The following is an 18489-nucleotide window of genomic DNA, read 5'->3' on the forward strand; positions in this document are numbered from 1 at the left end:
GTCACCTGCACAGTGGGGTCTGTCCTGAGCCCCTGGGCTTCACCGGAGCCAGCCACTCCCGCAGGCTCAAGCACCTGCTGTACCTGCAGAGAGGGCTGGACTTTATCAAACCTGAGCATGAGAATGTGAAATACACCCACATCCTTCTAAGCATCCACAAAAGAGTTCAAAACACAATGTTCAGAGGCAAAAAACACTTGTGTTGCTTCTGTTCCAGGCAATGTAGGCGGGATGCAACATTTGCATGGAGAAGACCAAGCTGCTGTTTTGCTGTGTTAGGTACAGGGAGATGCAGCGGGGATCCTTCAGGCAGGCTGGGTTCCCATCCCTCCGCGGGCGGACGGGGAAGGCAGGGGTCCCTTCCCAGCCCACTGTCCCTGGCTCACGCCGACAGCACAATGAGATCCTGGGGAAGCAAAGGGGTTACTTCCCTCTAACCATCCTCCCTGCAAGCGACAGGCACTGTCTTTGCTCCAGAGTGGAGCTGAGGTGCCATTGGGGGAACCTCAGGACACAACTGAAGCACTTACTTGGATGATGTCAATGTCTGCATTGGTGAAGTCAATGTTGAGCAGCCTGGGGAGGGGAACCCCTGCTCCCAGCACACCTGCGGGTCACAAACCAGCCCAGCTCAGTGCCACAGGAGGGGGAATCACTGCCAAGCTTCTGGCTGGGGCTCGGTCCCCAGCTCCATCCTCTCTGTGTGCAAGCCCCTCCCTCCGCCAGTGCAAGGCTCTCCAGAAAGGCTTTGTGTCATCGGACTGAGTGGGTCAGCAAAACACATTGCCATTTGCTGCTGCCAGCAAAGCGGCAGGCACCGAGCAGCCCTGCAGAGGGGCACTGCTCCTGATGTGTGGGTTCACCACCTGGCAAAGCCCCACCACCCGAAATAAGCCCCCCCACTGTCAGTGCAGGTGGGTCCCGCTGGCTCCCATTTCTTAGGGCGAGGTGAGCTACACCTGCATAAACTCAGTGTTGAGAGTACAGTCTAGCACAAACGAATATGTGGACGAGGCGTAAGAGCTTCCTTACTGTTCATTGCAGGCAGGAAGGCAACATCTAAAATCTGGCCAACGAGCCCCTCCAGGAGCGAGACCTGTGACAGGGAGAGGGGTCACTCAGTGCCATCGCTGGTCCTGGTCCCGTGGTTGGCCCAGCCTCACCCTGCCCTCGGGCACCTGGGGTTGCTCTGCTCACACCAGCTAAACTCAACCTAAACCCTCGGTGTTCCAGCTCCTCACCCATCTAATGCAAACTCCCAGTTTCACAGCATTCTGTGGTCAATTTTTAGTCCCAAAATAAAGCCATTCCCCAGGCCCCTTCCTGCTGGCATTGAAGTTGCCTGTAGTAATCACCTCTGGAGACCAGATGTGCTCTATCTGAAGGTATCCTGCCACAGGGGAGCCCAGGATTCCTCCTGACTTCTGCCATCATCCCCTGTGAGGCACGGGAAGGAGCCTCCCCAGGCACATCCCCAGGGGATGTTGTGGGTATGCGCAGGATGCCCTGTGGTTCACCAGGGACCCAAAACTTCTCCCTCTCAGGGAGGATTTTTTCTGAAAATCACTCATGGATTATCCATGAAAAGAAATCCTTCCCCAGAGGTGAAAGAAAGGTGTTATTCAAAGTATGACACAACCCTTAGAATGTAACTGGCCCTTATTTCTCCTGAGCCAATATCTGTCAGTGCTTTGCTTTCTGCAATGGATTTCACATGTTGCTGAGGCTGCTCGTATTCTTACATCAAAACCACCGATGGATGAAGATGCCAAGGAGAGATCAGTCCTGTAGGAGGAAGCAGAAGTGAGTAAAATCCAAGCAGGGCCTCTGATGAACCAGTGCTGTAATGCCCTCGTCGTTGTGCAGCCCAGGAGGTCCCACATCCATGACCTCCCCAGCCACCCCCCAGATAAAGACCAATGTCCTACTTCTCCAGGTTGACGCCGATCTTCAGTTTGTTGTCCTCAACTGAAAACTGGGCCAGCAAGGAGGCATCCTGCAGCCAAACAGAGAGGGCAGGGCAGAGGTGGCTCCTCCAGCCCATGCCCTGTCTGCAGCCTGGCCATGTCACATTGGGTGCAGGTCCCATCAACTGGCACCCCCACACGTGCCATACGGGGAGGGGGAAACTGCAGGAGGAATATCTGTATGGGTTCTTCCTTCATACATACAATATTCAGAAGGCAGAGAGACTTCTGGATGTTGTCTGAGTGGATCACCATCACTTCTGCTGTAGCCATGAGCTGGATCATGCCTTTATTTTTCATTAAGGTCACTACTGGTGCTTCAGGGACTGCAATTTTCAGCAGCAATTCATGTGACTCAGGGTATGCCTTGAAAACCTGTCAACATCCAGAAATGGAAAGTCTCTGCTGGCAGGAGCACAAACAGTGCTGTGACCAGGAACCACAGAGCAGACTGCCTACGCTGGCAGCATTTGCACAGTGCTGTTCTCAGGGGGCAGATCTGATCCTGAATTGCTCCAGTCTGACAAGTCTGCATCTCAGCCGGCTGAAGCAAAGTTGAGCTAACTGTGAGCCCAGTGCCACGGATGCCCTGAGCCCTACGGAGAGCATCTCGCCCAGCTGGAGGAGCACGGAGAGCCCCGCATGCAGGCAGACAGGGCAGCTGCAAGGCTCATCTGTGACCTGAAATTGCTACAGAAGACAGCGACAACCTGGGCTCTGGCCTGCTGTGGTTTCCAGTTTTGAACCAAAGTCAGATCTCGTTCACCTCTATGGGACATCTGGAATGGTGCCTCTGAGGAGGAAGGGACAGGGCGACAACCCTGCCCCGCCTCTGGATGCTGCTCCTCTTACCAGGTTATTTGCAGTGCAAGGGGGAACCAGGACTCACCGCAGGAACCAGGGCTCCAAGCATCGATGTTGTGAGTGGCGGGAGCTCAGGAAACTGTGGCAGAGAAGAGATAAACGCTGCACATATGTGTGATGGTGCTCACCAGGGTCTGCTTTCACCGGTAATGAGGCTTTTACCATAGTCTCTCTCACTTGCATTTTTTGTCTAAGATAACTGGTATGGAGGTGCTAAAGCATCACTCGGTAGGACCAGCCTGCACGCCACCCGGCTGACGGCCCCAACTCCTTTCCAAGCCAAGCAAGGCAGTGCTCCCTGCTCACCATGCCGGTGGAGATGTCCAGGTCCAGGGCACCCTCCTTCTGCAGGGTGGACAGCACTGAGCTGAGGACGTTCACAGAGAGGCCCAGCTGGGAGGAGCTGGAGTCTGCCATCGGTGGCAGGGCGGGCATGGGGACCCGTGCTGCTGCAGGGACAGCTTCTGGCTTTCCTAGTGGGTAGTCCACCAGACCTCCTGCCACTTGCCCCACGACGGTCTGCAGTTACAGGGAAAGGAAGCACAGGCCAAAACATATGCAGTATTTGCCTTTACGGTTAACTTCATTTTCCTTCGGTGTGAAATCATTGTATGCACGACCATGCCAAGTCAGGACCCGTGACACTTCCTTCTCCAAAAGTTCACAAAATGCAAACCCTGCCGCACTCTCCCATGACGGCAGCAGCAGCAAGAACAGGGCACCAAGCTGGAATCTCTCAGAGCTCACTGCTCAGGTGTCTGTGGCCCAAGGAGACCTTCCCAAACCCAAGTGAAATATCCCAACCCTTGTACATAAATGGAAGGAGAAGGTCCAGGACTTACGTTCAAGTCTACCTCAAGGAACTGGCCGGTTACCAGGGGAAGACTAGACACAGTGTACTGGATACTGCCCACCAAACCCAGGGGCACCAGTGCTGGGGGGAGAAGAAGGGAGTCAGTGATTCCCTGTTGGGCTCAGGTGCAAATACCCCCACCCCTGCCTGGCAGCATTTTTTCCTCCAGAAGAGCCCTGGCTTGCAGGTGGGCTCAGGGTGGCCACTTGGCCCCAGCGCCGAGTGCTCTGTGGTAACGCTGCAGGAGATGTCACTTCCCTAATGAGCAGTGTGTGCCGCTGCTGCAAATGGAGGGGACAGCTCATAGCCCCTGTCAATGCCACCTTTATGGACCTGGGGGTCCTTCTGTCCATGATCAGAGGCAGGGAAAGGGGAGATATGGGGAGGAGAGTGTATCCCACAGCGTGCTGGGGCACTGCTCTCTGACCACTGCCTGGGGGTGATGAGGTCTGGGCAAGGAGCTGCTGGGGGTCCCTGCTCCTGGCACGGGGCAGATCTGGGGTCTGCGAGGGGTTTGCTTTTCTCACCTGGGGGTGCAGAAGCTGAGGGAAAAGCATCACAGTACTCATGCAGCCAGAGCAGAGGTGGCACAAGGGGCAAGGCAGGGCAAGGTGTGGGACCCACCATGTACTTACAGTTCACGAGACCCAGTTGGTCATTGACGAGTCCCAGGGCGATGTCGACCACCGGACAAAGCTGCAAGAGTTGGGCAGGGATGGTGAGTAACCAGCGTTTGGAGCCAGACAACAACACACAGCCCAGCTCAGCTCTGCCACCTTCTCCTTGGGTGCAGGAGCACCGGGTGTGTAGGATGGCAGTCCCCACCAGTGACTCTGCAGTGCTTCTGAGGCTGCATCAGCTCTGGATCTGGCCCTGGGCACCCCTGCCCTTCATCAAAGAAGTGGGGTTAGGACTGGGTCCCAGGAGCCAGTGAGATGGCCAGAGAGACCCTGGGGCTTTCAGGAGGGAGGAGAGATTCAATTAGCCCGTAGCACAGTCCAGGACATCACTAGAAACTCCCAGGCACTTGGGCAGACTTGCTGGGCTCACCAACCTTGCATTTGGAAGGAGGGAGCAGCTTCTCCCAACCAGACAGAGACATGGCACGTGTTCCCCACTAATCCCAGACCACTAGGCAGGTGGGTGGATGCAGCAGCCCTGGGACAGCGGCCATGCTCCCACACTGGGACAAGAGCAATGCTGCGGGGAGCTGCACCACAACTTTTCAGACTCACTCCTTTCTGGGGTGGAGGTTTTTCCTGACTTACCAGGTTAGGAAGAAGTCTGTTCAGGACACTTGCCAATAAATTATCCACAACTGGGAGCAGGCTGTGGAGAAATAAAGGAGCACCATCAAAAAAACTTGCTGCAAAGTAAATGGGTCTTGTTAAACAATTCCCTGTGAATAGCGCAGAGCGCAGACCTCCTGGAGTAAGGCAATTGCAGCAGCCAAGTGAATTGTGCACGCTTGGATTTTGCGTGAGATAAGTGTAATTTGCATCCCAAAATAGCCAGTGGCAAATTTATTGCTGCCTTTTATCTACTAGTGTATAGTCTCCTTAAATGAGCAGAAACAACCTCAGCCCAAATGCTTTGTATGATTTACATACCAAGTGCTTAGTCTGGGAAGACCCCTTGCAATGTCAGTTAAAATGACCCGTGAATGTGGCATGTGGCACAGAAATGTCCCCTGGGGCGGCTGTGAGGTTGTGCAGCCCTCTGGGACAACTCATTCATTTGTTGCCGCTGCATGAGGGGTGCACAGGGACCACCACCACCAGCAGCCCTTTGCTCAGCCTGGTGACATGGGCAGTGGGCGACTGTCACCTGCAGGGATGGCAGCTGACAGTGTTGCTGTCACCCACGGGACCGAGGGGAAATGCCCTTGTGTGTCTGTCATTCTGTGGGTGTGGGCTGGGGCTGGCAAAGCCCAATGGTGAGGTGGCTCACGCCAGCACAGGAGGACACCTCCATCACTCACCCTCTCAGAAGTCTGACTTTAATGCCACCGAGGAGGGTATTGCATCTTTCTGTCACCAGTTTGGGGTAGCCTGTGCTGTCCATGGTTAGTCTGACCCTTGATGTGATGTTCACTTCCACCGCGATGTCGAGCAAACCCAGGAGGCTGTGCAAGGGGAAGCAACAATGGCAAACAGGAACTGCGTCCCCCCTTGGAGACACCCCTTGTGGTGGTGCTTCCACCAGGGCTGGGGGCACGGCTGGCACTGCCAGCAGCAGCAGCAGCACCAGCCTGACCTACCTCTTGGCATTGAGGGCCACGCGGGTGTAGAGGTTGAGGTGGATGCCGATGCCAGGCAGGAGCTGCAGGGACACCCTGGGGAGTGTCAGCTCCACGATTCTCAGCCTGCAGGGACAGCGAGGGACATGGGGACACCATAAGTGACAGCTCTGGGTCCAGCACCTGCCACCCAGGCTCTACCGCTTGCGCAAAGCCACTGCTGAAGGGGTGGGCGAGTCAGAGGCCATTTAGACCAGAAATGGCAAAAGACACTGAGTTTTCTCAGTTGTTTTCCTGTTTTAGTTATTTTCCAGTTTTATCAGAAGCTCTGTTCTAGTCACCTTATTATTGCTTGCGCGTCTCCTTGGGGCTGAGCTTCAAATAAGAGTTAAAATGGGGCTGTTGCAAACAAGCAAGCACTGGCCTGGCAGCAGTGACAGGGGCTCTGAGGGCCAACGCGTGGTTTGGTGCACCCTCTATGGGCAAGCGCCTTCCAACTACTGTTTCTTTTAACTTTCCTTATTTAGCTCAAGAGGCTTTTTTTGCAGCCAAGCGATGCAAATCTGGTGCTGACTTCCAGGTAGTATTTATCTCAAAGCATCAGCTCCAAACTATCTGAGCATCTACTGAAGCATCACCATTGCTTCCCCCCCACAGCACTGAGGCTGCTGCCCCTGCAAGGAGACCAGATGGTGCTGTCCTTACCCGGTGAGCCCCTGGATGGTGCTGAGCAAGCCGCCTTCCCCAAGGATGCCGAGCACGCCGCCGCCTCCCAGCAGCCCTTCATTGCCCAGAAGCCCTCCTCTGCCAAGAAGGCCACCAGTGCCACCGAGAATCCCTGCTGTGCCGAGGACACCTCCATCACCTAGCAGACCTCCTTGTCCCAGTGCTCCTCCAGCAACCCCTGTGGGGATGCCATCTTTGGGGACACTGCCACCAGCTGTGGACCAGCCTCTGGGAGGGTTTCTGGTCCCCCTGATGTAGGCACCTTCACCACCCTCTCCACCAAGCAAGCCACCACCAGCATTGCCCCCTCCACCAAGCAGACCACCAGTAAGTCCCCCCAGCAATCCTCCACCACTGCTGCCCAGCAAACCACCAGTAATACCACCAAGCAGACCACCACCACCACCAAGGAGACCTCCTCCGAGGCCACCCAACAGGTCGTCACTTCCATCTGTGCCGGGACGTCCTCTCCCAAGTGGCACCTCTCCGAAGGCACCTTGGAGGGCATTGCCTTGCCTGAGCGAGTCTGTAAGAGCTGGAAACATCACCCGCTGTCAGCCTGCAGGCAGAGCTGCCTCCCCGGCCACCACAGCAGCTCTTGAGCAGGGGCCGGCAGGCAGCTGCCAGCCCCCTGCCCGCACCACTGCTCATCATGCTCCTCCAGCACAGGCTGTCGAGGAGTTTGCACTCTGGCTGCCTGTCCCCATCCCTCACTAGCGCTGTCAGTTTTTCCCATATACGATGCAACAGCAGAAGGGCTTTGGGATCTGGGCAGGAGGCACCATAGCAAGACTGGTGTAAAGCAGCTCAGGCGGATTTATCTGCAGCCGCTCCAGGTAGGACAGCAAATGGTGTGGCAGGGTCGTAGGGGCTGGGCACTGATCAATCCTGAATGTGAGATAGCTGAGGTGCCATGTGGCTCACACCTCCTGAGCGGTGCAGGCCCCCGGGAGGAGCGATCCCCCATGAAAGCGATGTCTTTCCCTTTTCAGGAGCCTGGCCATTTGAAATTTTAATTACATAAGAAAATGACTCCAGGTTCAGTTTGGAGCTGGGGGGCGGCGGGGGGGAGGGATTTGCATGCAAGCCTCATGCTCTTCCCCTTCCATGTGCAATTCCCCTCCCTTCCTCAGCTGATCATGCTGTGCTGGTACAAGGGTGCTGACCCCCAGGGACCACCACCATCGATTCCTGTTTCCCAGGGTCCCACTATGAGGTGGCAATGACTCACCATCACTTAAAACACCTTTACTGAGCCTGAGGATGGCATCTTTTGGCTGGCTTAGTGATGGGGTCATCAGGGCATACAAGAGGGCGATGCCCAGAGCCGGTGGCATGGTGTCTTCTGCTCAGCTGAGAGCTGTGGGTGCTGGCAGTACCTGGAGAAGGAAAACGGGAAAAGAGTGGAATAAGCTAGGTGAACCCCTGGAGATGAAGGAGAGTCAGATATTCGATCTGGGTGACATTTTTTCAGTGAATAGAAAGCATGAGCTTTAGGAGGACCAAAATAGTTCAGGAGTTAAAGCCACATTTGGCAAACAGAGCTGAACATACACAAAACAGGGGAAAGAAGGGGGTGCCTGTATCACATCTGCGGGGAACCTTTCAAGCCAGCTTCTGCACTACCCAAGCAGCTGTTTGCTTATTCCTGTTTATGGGCACCCCAGGCAGCCTGGTCCTTTCCATCCCTGGTCACCGTGACATAACTGTAAACTTACAGTATGAAATAGTTACTCATAACCTATAGCCTACACTGAGCTCCCCTTGCTAATAACCGCCCCATGAGTAGGTATGCAAATTAGTGCTGCAATTATACAAGCAACTCACATTTTGCATAAAGCCTTTCTTTTAAAATGGCATGTTTTAACCTTATAACAATAAAAATAATAGTAACCAACTTAAAAGGATATTGCGAAACAAAAAATCCCTAACTTTTCTTGTCAAATGAATGTGTTTTTTCTTCAGAGAAGGTTTTCATTTTGCTATAGCAACCACCTTTGCTGAATTTTTGGGCTGGTCACTATATATAAAATAGAATTTCTTACCTGTGTTTCGACCACTATTGGTATTATTCCCATGTTTTTTTCTTGCTCACCAGAGTACTTTGTAAGGCTCGTAGGTAAAATGGTGACTCTGTCCCTGGAGGCTTACAACACCCAATACCACTATTTTGACTGTCTTTACCTTGCAACCACCCGTACCAGCATTTTGATCATCTTTCTTTACCTGGCCTTATGCTGAGTTTCAAAGCCTGAATTTGGTCTTCAGCTCTTGGTCAAGGGGAGACCTTACAGCTCCTCAGGCACCTCTGCTGCGTACCATGTGGGAGCAGCGGGCCCTTATATAGCAAAGGTGATGTAGAAAAAGTGGAAAGATGCCTAAACTGTAAAAGCTGGGCTAGTGGATAAAGTGTATAAAGCAGCATTTGTGGTTTTAATATATTCCAATATAAATAAAGATTTGTAAAACAGGGAAAAGCATTAAGCAAGGGGTTATTGGATACTCCATTATCAGGCAGCGTAGTTACCCAAGAGCCCAAAAGCAAAGAAGGAGTCCAAGACTCTGCAGGCTGCAGCATGTGAGGCTGCTGCTGATCCTGAAAGAGCCATGCTGGAAAATCACTTTAGACTGGACAAATTCCTGCTAACACATGCACCCAGGCTGTCACACACAAACTACTGTATCAGGGTAATTTTCTAAGTTTCCAGCGAGCACATGGGGAGGCTCCAGAAAAGCTCTGGGAGACTTTTATCTCTTTTAATGCTCAATCCAAGAAGCAGTTCCTGAGGACCATCCCACCCATCCCAGCAGTTGCCAGCTGCTTCCCTGCAGATAGTATTGCCACAGCCTCAGAAAAGCCCCTGTGCAGTGGGACATCCACTCCCTGTTGGCTCCAGACAACATGAATGCTTTTGTCCTGGTGTCCTCAACACTTAATACCTTTGTGAGATAAAACGTGTTGGTAATGATCTGGTGCATCTTATGCAATAAGGGGATAATATGCTCCTAAACAAAGCAGTGTGGAGGCGTAAGCTCAGTTTATCTGTGCCTGGCTCTGTTACAGAGCCTTGCATGACAAGCACCACCAGGCTGCACTTGGGACATGCTGCAAAGGAGCCCCGGGCAGGGAGCTGCTCTACCTGCAGTGTCTGCGCCAGGGGCTCCAAATAAGTGGGGAATGGCAGCAAGCACTTTGCAAACCCTACGCCGTGGTTGCATTGCCAGCACCTCCTCTGCCCGCTGCCAGGCTGCCACAAGCGGCACCCAGGCAGGCAGGGGATGGGCTGCAGCAGGGTGCCCACGAAACCCCAGCTGCAGTGGGAGCTGCTCTTCCACACCTTGTGCCACAGACTGAGCTTCAGAAAGGCTTTCTGTGACATACCGGCTTGTTCGTTATAGGCACAGCCTCCCCATCAGCTGCACTGCCTGTCCGTGGGCATGTGGCATAGGCACACAGCGGAGACAAATGGGTGCTGGCAGCCAGAAACGCATATCAAATAAATATTCAGAGAGAGAAATGCTGAGGCAGTGAAAGATTTTATTGAAGGAGCAATAAGAGAGCAACCTTTATGCCTAAGAAATAGCTCTGCTTCCCAACTACAGATGTTAGAAGTGGCCACAGCAACTGCCCCTAACACCCACCAGCCCAGCAGCCTTCCCTACCCCACGCCAGGCCACCACCAGAGATGGTTGCCTGTCCCCCTTGGGCCTCAGCGAAAGCACAGGGCAGCACTCGAGGGAAAATGAAGTCAGAGGGAGCAGAGACGAGCAGGGTTCTGGGGCTGGCGGCACGTTGCCTGCCTCAGACAGTGAGCGGTGCCATGGGTCCTCCTGAGCAGAATCTTTTTAGATTGGTCTGGTCGGGAGAGTCATCTGCCTGGAAGAAGCAGCACAAAAACTATTCAGTTTTCTCATTTGGACTTTTCCCTGTATCCCATGGGAGGTTTTCCTGTGGGTCCATACTGGTAGAGGCACCTCCCAGACAGTGGGAGCAGCCCATGGGAAATGGGGCTGGCTGGAGCAACATGGGGCTAGGGGGTCTGCAGGTCCCTGCCCCAGGGTGGGAGCATGCCGCGCTCCCCGGGAAGGCAGTGCTGTGGGAAATGGGTCCTTACGTCGGTGATGTCAACCCTGGTGTTCCTGAGGCTGGTGTTGAGAATGCTGGGCAGGCGGACTGACACATGCAAGGCATCTGCAAAAGCAAGTGAAAGCATCTCATCATGGGGAGAACCCTGAAGGCAGGCAGCAAGGGAAGGGGCAGAGCCCCAAATCCGACTGAATTTGAGCTAAGAGAGGACCCAGAGCCCGGCCATACCGTTAATGGCAGGTACATATGCAGCTGCGAGGACTTGCTTGAGCCATTCTGCAATTGGGGAGATCTGCGGGGGAAGCAGATGGGTGTCAGTGTCAGAAGGAGAGCAATGGTTATGGCAATGAAAACAGCAATGTCAGGGTTATCAAGTTCTGTCACTGCAGGATGCTTGGAGCTATAAAACACAAAGGCTGGGCAGCTTCCTTCAGTGAAACTCCTCCAGGACTGAATGTGGGCAGATACACAGGGACAGGCTCTTTGGGTAAATTCTCCTCAATTATTCGTCCCCTGTTCCCAGCACCCTCGGTGCACTGCCAGCAGGTGAACATACAGATCCAAGTGTCACTGCTATAGGGCACAGGGGATCGACAGGGCAGACAGCAACTGGCCTCTGCCAAGAGCAGAAGAAACGTGAAGACTGAAGATTAATTGACGTTTTGGTTCTCTTTCCCTACACAGAGTCTCAACCCAAAGCAGCGTGCACTTACACTGAGGGGGTCAAGTCTCAGGGGTACCCGCGTCAGGTTGATGCTACAAAAGAGAAAAAACAAGCAGTCAGGTTGCATCAGATGCAGCGCTCCTCCAGCTCTCCGAATGCTGCCCAGACCCTTCCTTGGTCTGGAATTTGTCTCACCCACATGAAAAGATGAGGATTTTGAAAGCAGGGCAACTTTTTTACAACTCTTTCATCACTTTAGACGTGCACTTGCTTTGAGGTTGGGGCTGGGAGGAGGCAGGAAAGCTCCAGCACATCTTTTCCACCACATCTACATCACACTCCCTGATTGCTGCCATCAGCCCCATCTTGCCAGGCCCCCAGCAGCATCCCCAGGCAGAGCTCCCCTGCCCACAGTGACCGCAGAGCTTGGCTCTACCTGTCAAGAGCCAGGGAGGTTTGCAGTTTGCCACCGGAGACCGATGGCGTGATGTTCAGAACAATGTCCTGAAATTGGAACAACAGAAGAAATGAGGTTATTTCCCTGCATAGCTCCCGAGACTAAAAAGAAAACCCAGAGTATTTGTAAATAATCCATTCTGAGAAAAAACACCTGTCTGTGCCTAGAAATCACATTTTTTTGATGGATGGCATCTGTTTCTCTCCCAAGGGTTCACCCTTCTGTTTCTATTTTGTATTACTCCTTAAACATTTCACTTGCACTTGGTTGAGAGCATTTTTAAAGGCCTGGGCACCACTGTTCTGACAATGTAGTAAATTCAAAAATACAAAAATAGTAAATTCAAAAAACCCCAAAGTACAAGTACTACATGGCTAAGGGCAGGAGAAGCCGAGGGGATGCCAGAGAACAGCCAGGTTCACTCCACTCCCTGTTTCAAAGGTCTCATTCCCCGAGAACCCACTCACCGTGTCAAGGGAGAAGAGGGGCTGCTGGGCCGACTGCAGGGGAGGACTGAAGATGTCGATGGAGGCTTTGAGGGTGGCAGTAGCTCTTTTGTCCCTCACGGCCACCACTGGTTTGTTGGCCACCCGCACGCGCAGCTCCAGTGGCAAAGAGTCAGGGAGGATCTTGGCGAGCTGCACAGGGCAGAGGGAGGTCAGAGCAAGGGGGTGTTTGCATGGCCAGGGCGGTGGGGTTGAAGATCAGTGCAGGTGAAGGAGGGGGCTGACCTGGGGGATGAGTGGGAGAAGAGCAGATGTGGACAGCAAGACACTATCAGGCACCTGTGGGAACAGCACCAGTGAAATGAGCCATCAGGAGTTTGTGCCAAGCCCACGCTGGGCTCAGCTGGGCCCCGCAAACAAATACAAGCACATGGTGGTGAGCACCCTTGGGTCACCCGAGAGCATCCAGGACCCCACCTTGGACATGCAGAGGGGCATGGTGACCCACCATTGAGTTGGTGATGCTGAGGCTGAAGGCTCCCTGCCCCTGGACCAGCTCCAGCAGCTTGCCAAGGGCATGCTCGGAGAGGCTGAGCTGTGGTGGGCGACCAGTGGCCAGCAGCAAGGTGGCGGCAAGCGGTGGTCCTTGTGTGGAGGCCACCACACCGCTCTCTGTGTCCCCGACAAGGAGCTGCAGAGACAGAACAGTGGAGGGATGCTGGCAGGGCTCAGAGGGCTGTGGTCGCACTGGGCACCCTACTCGTCTGTGGACCTTGCGGAGATGCTCACGTGGGGTTAATCAATGTTTTAATAGACATAGGGCTGCCTCAGGCTGTTCTAGCACAGGCAACAGCTGCATCTGCTACAGCTTTCCCTTTAAAACACCATCACATCTCCCATCGGAAAGACACATTGCCAGTGTTTTTCGCCTGATCACGGTCCCCACCAATTACATGCCAAACTTTCACAAACCACTTATAAACAGAGCCTGCTTGTGAACGATGACCACTGGTCCTGTATGAAATCAAAATTTGCTGATGATCAACTATGAAAATGCTATAATTGTGCTTAATTAAGCAGCGTCAAGCCAATCTGGCTCATGCTACTCTCAAGGATTAGCAAGTGAAAAAACAAGGTAGAGCCCCAGTGGTGGCATTAGTACAGACATGGCTGGACCATGCTCAGCACCTTCCAGCGAACACTCTCCTGAAGACAGGTGGAATAAGAGGAGCCTTCGGCAAACAGTTGCCACATTCAGATGAATTACACAAACTCACTCACTCAGAGGTTCTTGGGCTGGGGAAGCAGTAGGACTTACGTTTAGATCCAGCTGGATAGCATCGCCACTGATGATGGAAAAGAGGGGCAGATCTCCCAGAGCCCCAAGCGGGACCGTGGCTGTGAGACACAGGGAGGAAAACTTTTAAGCTGCAAGGAGAGGGGGATGCTCGCAAATCCCATGGTCCCAAGAGATATTGGAACTGATGGCAGCTCCTGCCCACAGCATTCCCAGCTGGACAAGCCACTAGAAAGCACTGTTTTGCAGCCAAAATATTGTTTCTAAAAGCAACAGCTCCTGCAGTGGCTTTCTTCAGGAAAAACTGCCTGCTGTTGCTCTGGGGCAAGGGGAATTGAGTGTTGTGCTTGAGCTGAGAGTTGTGGTTTTAGGAAGTTGTTAAATTATTGTATGCACTCAATGTAAAAAAGCCAACAAACCCTAAGTGCAGGGGGTCACACAGGAGCAGAGGAAGAGGAGGGTGCAGCACTTACGGGTCCTGGAGCCAAGCAGAGTGTTCACTGTGCTGAGCCTGGAGTTGATGACGTTGCACCCCTGAAGAGGCAGAGGGAAGTTGAGAGTCCAAGGACCTGCAACACTCACGTGTGTGTGGTGTGTTAGCACAGTGGGGAAGAACTGGTTCTTCTGGGGTTGCACAGTGCGGGCAGGAGCCGCTGCCTGGCAGGGCTTGGTGGGACACTCCATTGCTGCAGCATCGGGCGGGCGAGCAGCCCCTTTAAGCGATTTGCTCACCACTTGTGACCACTAAACCAGCACATCTCAGAAACCTGCTTGCCAGCAAAGCCTGGCACAGGCAATGGTGCTGGTGCCCATCAGCAGGGAGGACAGGCTGACCGCCCTGGCTGAGCCCACAGCTGTGCAAACAGCCGTGTCCGTGGGGGCAACCTGGCCCGCTGCCTGCACTGCCTGCACTGCCTGCTCTCTGCCCTGCCTGCCCTGCCCACGCTGCCTGCCCGCCCAGCACTGTGCTGATGGCTCGCATGAAGATCGCTTTGCAGACTTACCACCTCACGCAGGACATCACTAAGGAGGCGTTTTAAAGGCTGATCCAGAAGTGGCATTTTGGGCCTGGATAATGGAAAAATAGGAAATAAAAAGTGATGTAGATTAACGGCTGGAAAATGAAAGTACTTTGCAGATGAGAAATATGAGGCCTCGCTTGTGCTGTCCAGGGCTATATTCAGTGCCAAAATATTGCCAAACACGAGCCCTCCGAACCCAGCTCAGTGCTAGGCTCCCAGCACAACCCAGAAATATTATTTCTTTAGCCCAGATTTTAAAAGAAAGTTGGCAGTTCTCTGAGGCCAGCAGCCAGCTAATTCAGCCTCTGAGGTGTCAGGCACAAAAGCGCTGCCTTCAATGGCCAACACCACCAGCACCAAGGTTTCCCACTGCTGTAAGGGCCACGTGCCAGCCATGAGCACCCCCCTCACACGGATGCTACCGCACACAGATGCCTACCTCAGACGGATGTTTATGTCAACAGTTTTGCAGACATTGTTCTGACGAGCCTCCCAGTTGTCCTGGACCACCATGGCCACATCTGCTTCCACCTGCACACAGAGCGCTTTGTCCAGAGCACTGCAAGGGGGGAAACACAGCATGCGGCTCAGGATATTTGCTGGCCATCTACTTCCCAAAGAGATGGTGACCTCCCTGCCCTGAGCCATGCCCATGACAGACATGCCATACCTGGTACTCTCTACCAGCAGCTGGGTGTTGAAGCCCACCTCGTGCCCAACACCTGGTAGGGAATGCAGACTTATTTTTGGAAGGGTGTTGTTCACAATTTTCAGCCTGGATGGTTGAAACAAGAAAAAGGCAATAAATAGCACATCTGTACAGTGGATGTCCTGTCCCCTCAGCCTCCAGCACTGCAGCTGATCGTAGAGCCGCAGTCTCAGGCCTTCACCCTGCTTGAGCAGGGATCCCTGACAGCCAGGAGCACCTTGCAGCACATACAGGACACCCTTGCATGACTGGGGCATATAGAAACTCCCAAGAGCTGAACCATCATTTATGAAGCTGCCCCACGAGGGGAAAGAGGGGGTCCATATGTTCAGACAGCAGGCTCCAGACCAGACCCTCCTTTCCCCAGTATGGCCCAGACTCACTGAGGGCTGCTCAGGGACATCCACCTCCCACTTTCACTCACCCTGTGAGGTCTCCACCACTTCCACCAAGAAGATTGCCAACGAGACCATTTTTTCCAAGAAGACCATTTTTGCCAAGAAGGATATCAATGACAGCATCAAGGAGACCATCAACAAGACCATCTTTGCCGAGGAGACTCCCAAGGACACCATCTTTGTCGAGGAGACTGCCAATGATGCCATCTCCACCGAGAAGACCCCCAAGGACACCATCTTTGTCAAGGAGGCTGCCAGCTACGCCATCTCCATCAAGGAGACTCCCAAGGACACCATCTTTGTCAAGGAGGCTGCCAGCTACGCCATCTCCATCAAGGAGACCCCCAAGGACACCATCTTTGTCAAGGAGGCTGCCAACGATGCCATCTCCACCAAGGAGACTCCCAAGGACACCATCTTTGTCAAGGAGGCTGCCAGCTACGCCATCTCCACCGAGGAGACCCCCAAGGACACCATCCTTGTCAAGGAGGCTGCCAGCTACGCCATCTCCACCGAGGAGACCCCCAAGGACACCATCCTTGTCAAGGAGGCTGCCAGCTACGCCATCTCCACCAAGGAGACCCCCAAGGACACCATCTTTGTCAAGGAGGCTGCCAGCTACGCCATCTCCACCAAGGAGACCCCCAAGGACACCATCTTTGTCAAGGAGACCATTTCCACCAAGGAGACTGCCAACAACACCATCTTTGCCACGGCCTCTGCCAACAGGACAATCTTTTCCAAGGAGACCACTGAGCAGATTGCCACCAAGGAGACCACCTTGAACCTTCTTGGGGTTACATTTGATTGGCAGATCTCCAAGGTCTAAAAAAAAAGGATGAGAGGACACTGTAAGCTATGTGAACTCAGTGCAAAGCATGTTGTGTCAGCCTGGCTTTTCCTTCCCCTTTGTTTCCCTCTTTATGCAATAGGGGTGGTGGCACCAGCCACTGTGAAGTATGTGAAGTGTCATTTCCAAAGTGCTTTTTAAATCCAACTGACCAACATTGTCCCTATGACTGAACAGATCTGGACCAGCTTCTGATTTCCTGAGCATGGTCAAGAGACAGAAAGAGTAGAACTGGTCTCAAAAAATAGAACATAAAGCTTTTCCATACACTTACCTTTATCAGCTTTGGCAACTGAAGAAAAAAATCCTGGTGAAGGGGTCAGCAGGCTGTAGAGAAGTAAAATAATCGAGAACGTAGTCATCTTCAGTCCCAATAACTGTGGAAAGTAATTTCCATCAGTACAATGCTGGGATAGCAAGTGCAAGCCAGTGGAGGGAGGAAAGAGGAGGATCGAGGACAGAAAAAGGAGGAATTCCTGTTAGAGAGGACAAAAACAGAGAGGAAGTTGCTGGCACCACTCTGGCCTCCTCGGCAGACTGGTGGGCATGGTAAAACTGCATTTTCCTGCAGGAGGAACCAGAACTTCAACAGCAGCTGCTCCAAAGACCAACCCTCATGGCAGCCAAGTGATAAGCAAGTGCTTGTTCGGTTTTTTCCTGCTTTAACCCCTCAGCGCCCGTGAGCAATGTTGGCGACTGATCAGGCTGATCTGGGGCACATCTGTTCTGGGTGGCAATTTCTCTAAGAAACAAGATCCTGTATCCTTCATGATGGGAAAACAGGACATATCTGACAACATGATCATCTCTAGTCACAGAAAGAAAAGCGATTGGTCTACACCGGGCAAACACACCAACATATCTAGGAAGAACATGTCCTTGTTTGAATGTCATGACCTCTGTGCAAACATCAAACATCTGAGGCTTCCCTCTTCATAAAAGCACCTTTTGGTAGAATTGTAAGAAGGAAAAGATAATTTTTAGAGTTTCAGTGTAATTGAAATATTTCTGTGGGTCCTACAACTTGAAGCAGTGGGTTTTTTTAAAGAACCATAATGAACTTCATTGCCCCAAATCTATTTAAATGTAAATAACACATCAAAAAGGGATCAAAACAAGTGTGAGAGGTCTAATTCACCTTAGCTAAAATCTAACTCAGATAACAGAGTTCCACCAAAAATAATTTAAGTGATAATTGGTTATGAAAACCATGAAATACCCTTTCTTCTTCAAGGACTGCAAGTACAATGAACATGCATGTCTGTTCTTGAGAAACTCGTAGTGAAAACCACCATGAATTTTACTTGTTGGAGCATAATTCAGGCAGGCAGCAGGCAAGAATAACAATTTTTGTTAAAAATCCAATACTCCCAAAAAACCCTTAAGGGTTCTCCTTTGGGAAGTATTCAGGTTTGCAGAAGCAGAAGCTAAGAGCACACTTTTTGAAGAATACGTTTGCTCTTACCTGACCACGCTCTTGAGTACGAGGCTCTCTCTAGCCAATGTGGCTGTCTTCTGAAGCTGACCTGCATCAAGCATCTTCATATATAGAGCTTTACAGCAGGAAAGAGGCAAGCGATGTCATCGAGGACACCCACGATAATTGATGGGGAGCAAAACAAATAATGTATGGTTTCTGCTGACTTCCACTGCAAATATTTCCTTAGAGATGTCAGGAGTTAGGTAAATCATTGAGCAACAACCCGTAGATGCAGAAGCAGACTCGGCCAGCTCTCGGTGCCAGTCCGCATGCCGCTGCCTGGTTTAGCGTATCATCCTTTTGGCCTTGTTCTCATGTCAAGATGCAAACATGGCTGAAATGTCATGCCCTGATAAAATACCTTCCCACCCCCCAATAAAATTGAAGTTTTGGCTGAAATATGTGTCAAAATGCTGACCACCCCTCACTG

The 18489-nt window shown here is 52.5% G+C and overlaps 2 protein-coding genes across 2 annotated transcripts; both read right to left on the bottom strand.

The window, feature by feature from the left end:
* Nucleotides 1-382: 382 nt before the first annotated feature.
* BPIFB4 (BPI fold containing family B member 4) lies at nt 383-7986 on the bottom strand. The gene is made up of 16 exons (XM_037403155.1): nt 7881-7986; nt 6753-7184; nt 6629-6692; nt 5945-6049; nt 5666-5809; nt 4953-5013; nt 4320-4380; nt 3674-3765; nt 3138-3350; nt 2857-2910; nt 2172-2342; nt 1929-1996; nt 1743-1785; nt 1033-1096; nt 531-607; nt 383-406 (listed from the first exon to the last, which is right to left on the bottom strand). Exons 1-16 carry the CDS (start codon nt 7984-7986, stop codon nt 383-385), a joined length of 1779 nt encoding a protein of 592 aa, XP_037259052.1.
* A 2184-nt stretch (nt 7987-10170) lies between these two features.
* Nucleotides 10171-17109, bottom strand: LOC119154698 (BPI fold-containing family B member 3-like). Its single transcript, XM_037402572.1, has 15 exons — nt 16854-17109; nt 15756-16554; nt 15293-15397; nt 15062-15181; nt 14605-14668; nt 14074-14134; nt 13622-13701; nt 12812-12994; nt 12589-12642; nt 12325-12495; nt 11837-11904; nt 11450-11492; nt 10965-11028; nt 10765-10841; nt 10171-10526 (listed from the first exon to the last, which is right to left on the bottom strand). The coding sequence occupies exons 1-15, from the start codon at nt 16939-16941 to the stop codon at nt 10452-10454; spliced, it is 2052 nt and encodes a 683-aa protein (XP_037258469.1). The 5' UTR covers nt 16942-17109; the 3' UTR covers nt 10171-10451.
* Nucleotides 17110-18489: the final 1380 nt, after the last annotated feature.

The sequence above is a fragment of the Falco rusticolus genome, chromosome 10 (assembly GCF_015220075.1).
Source record: "Falco rusticolus isolate bFalRus1 chromosome 10, bFalRus1.pri, whole genome shotgun sequence".
Taxonomy (NCBI): domain Eukaryota; kingdom Metazoa; phylum Chordata; class Aves; order Falconiformes; family Falconidae; genus Falco; species Falco rusticolus.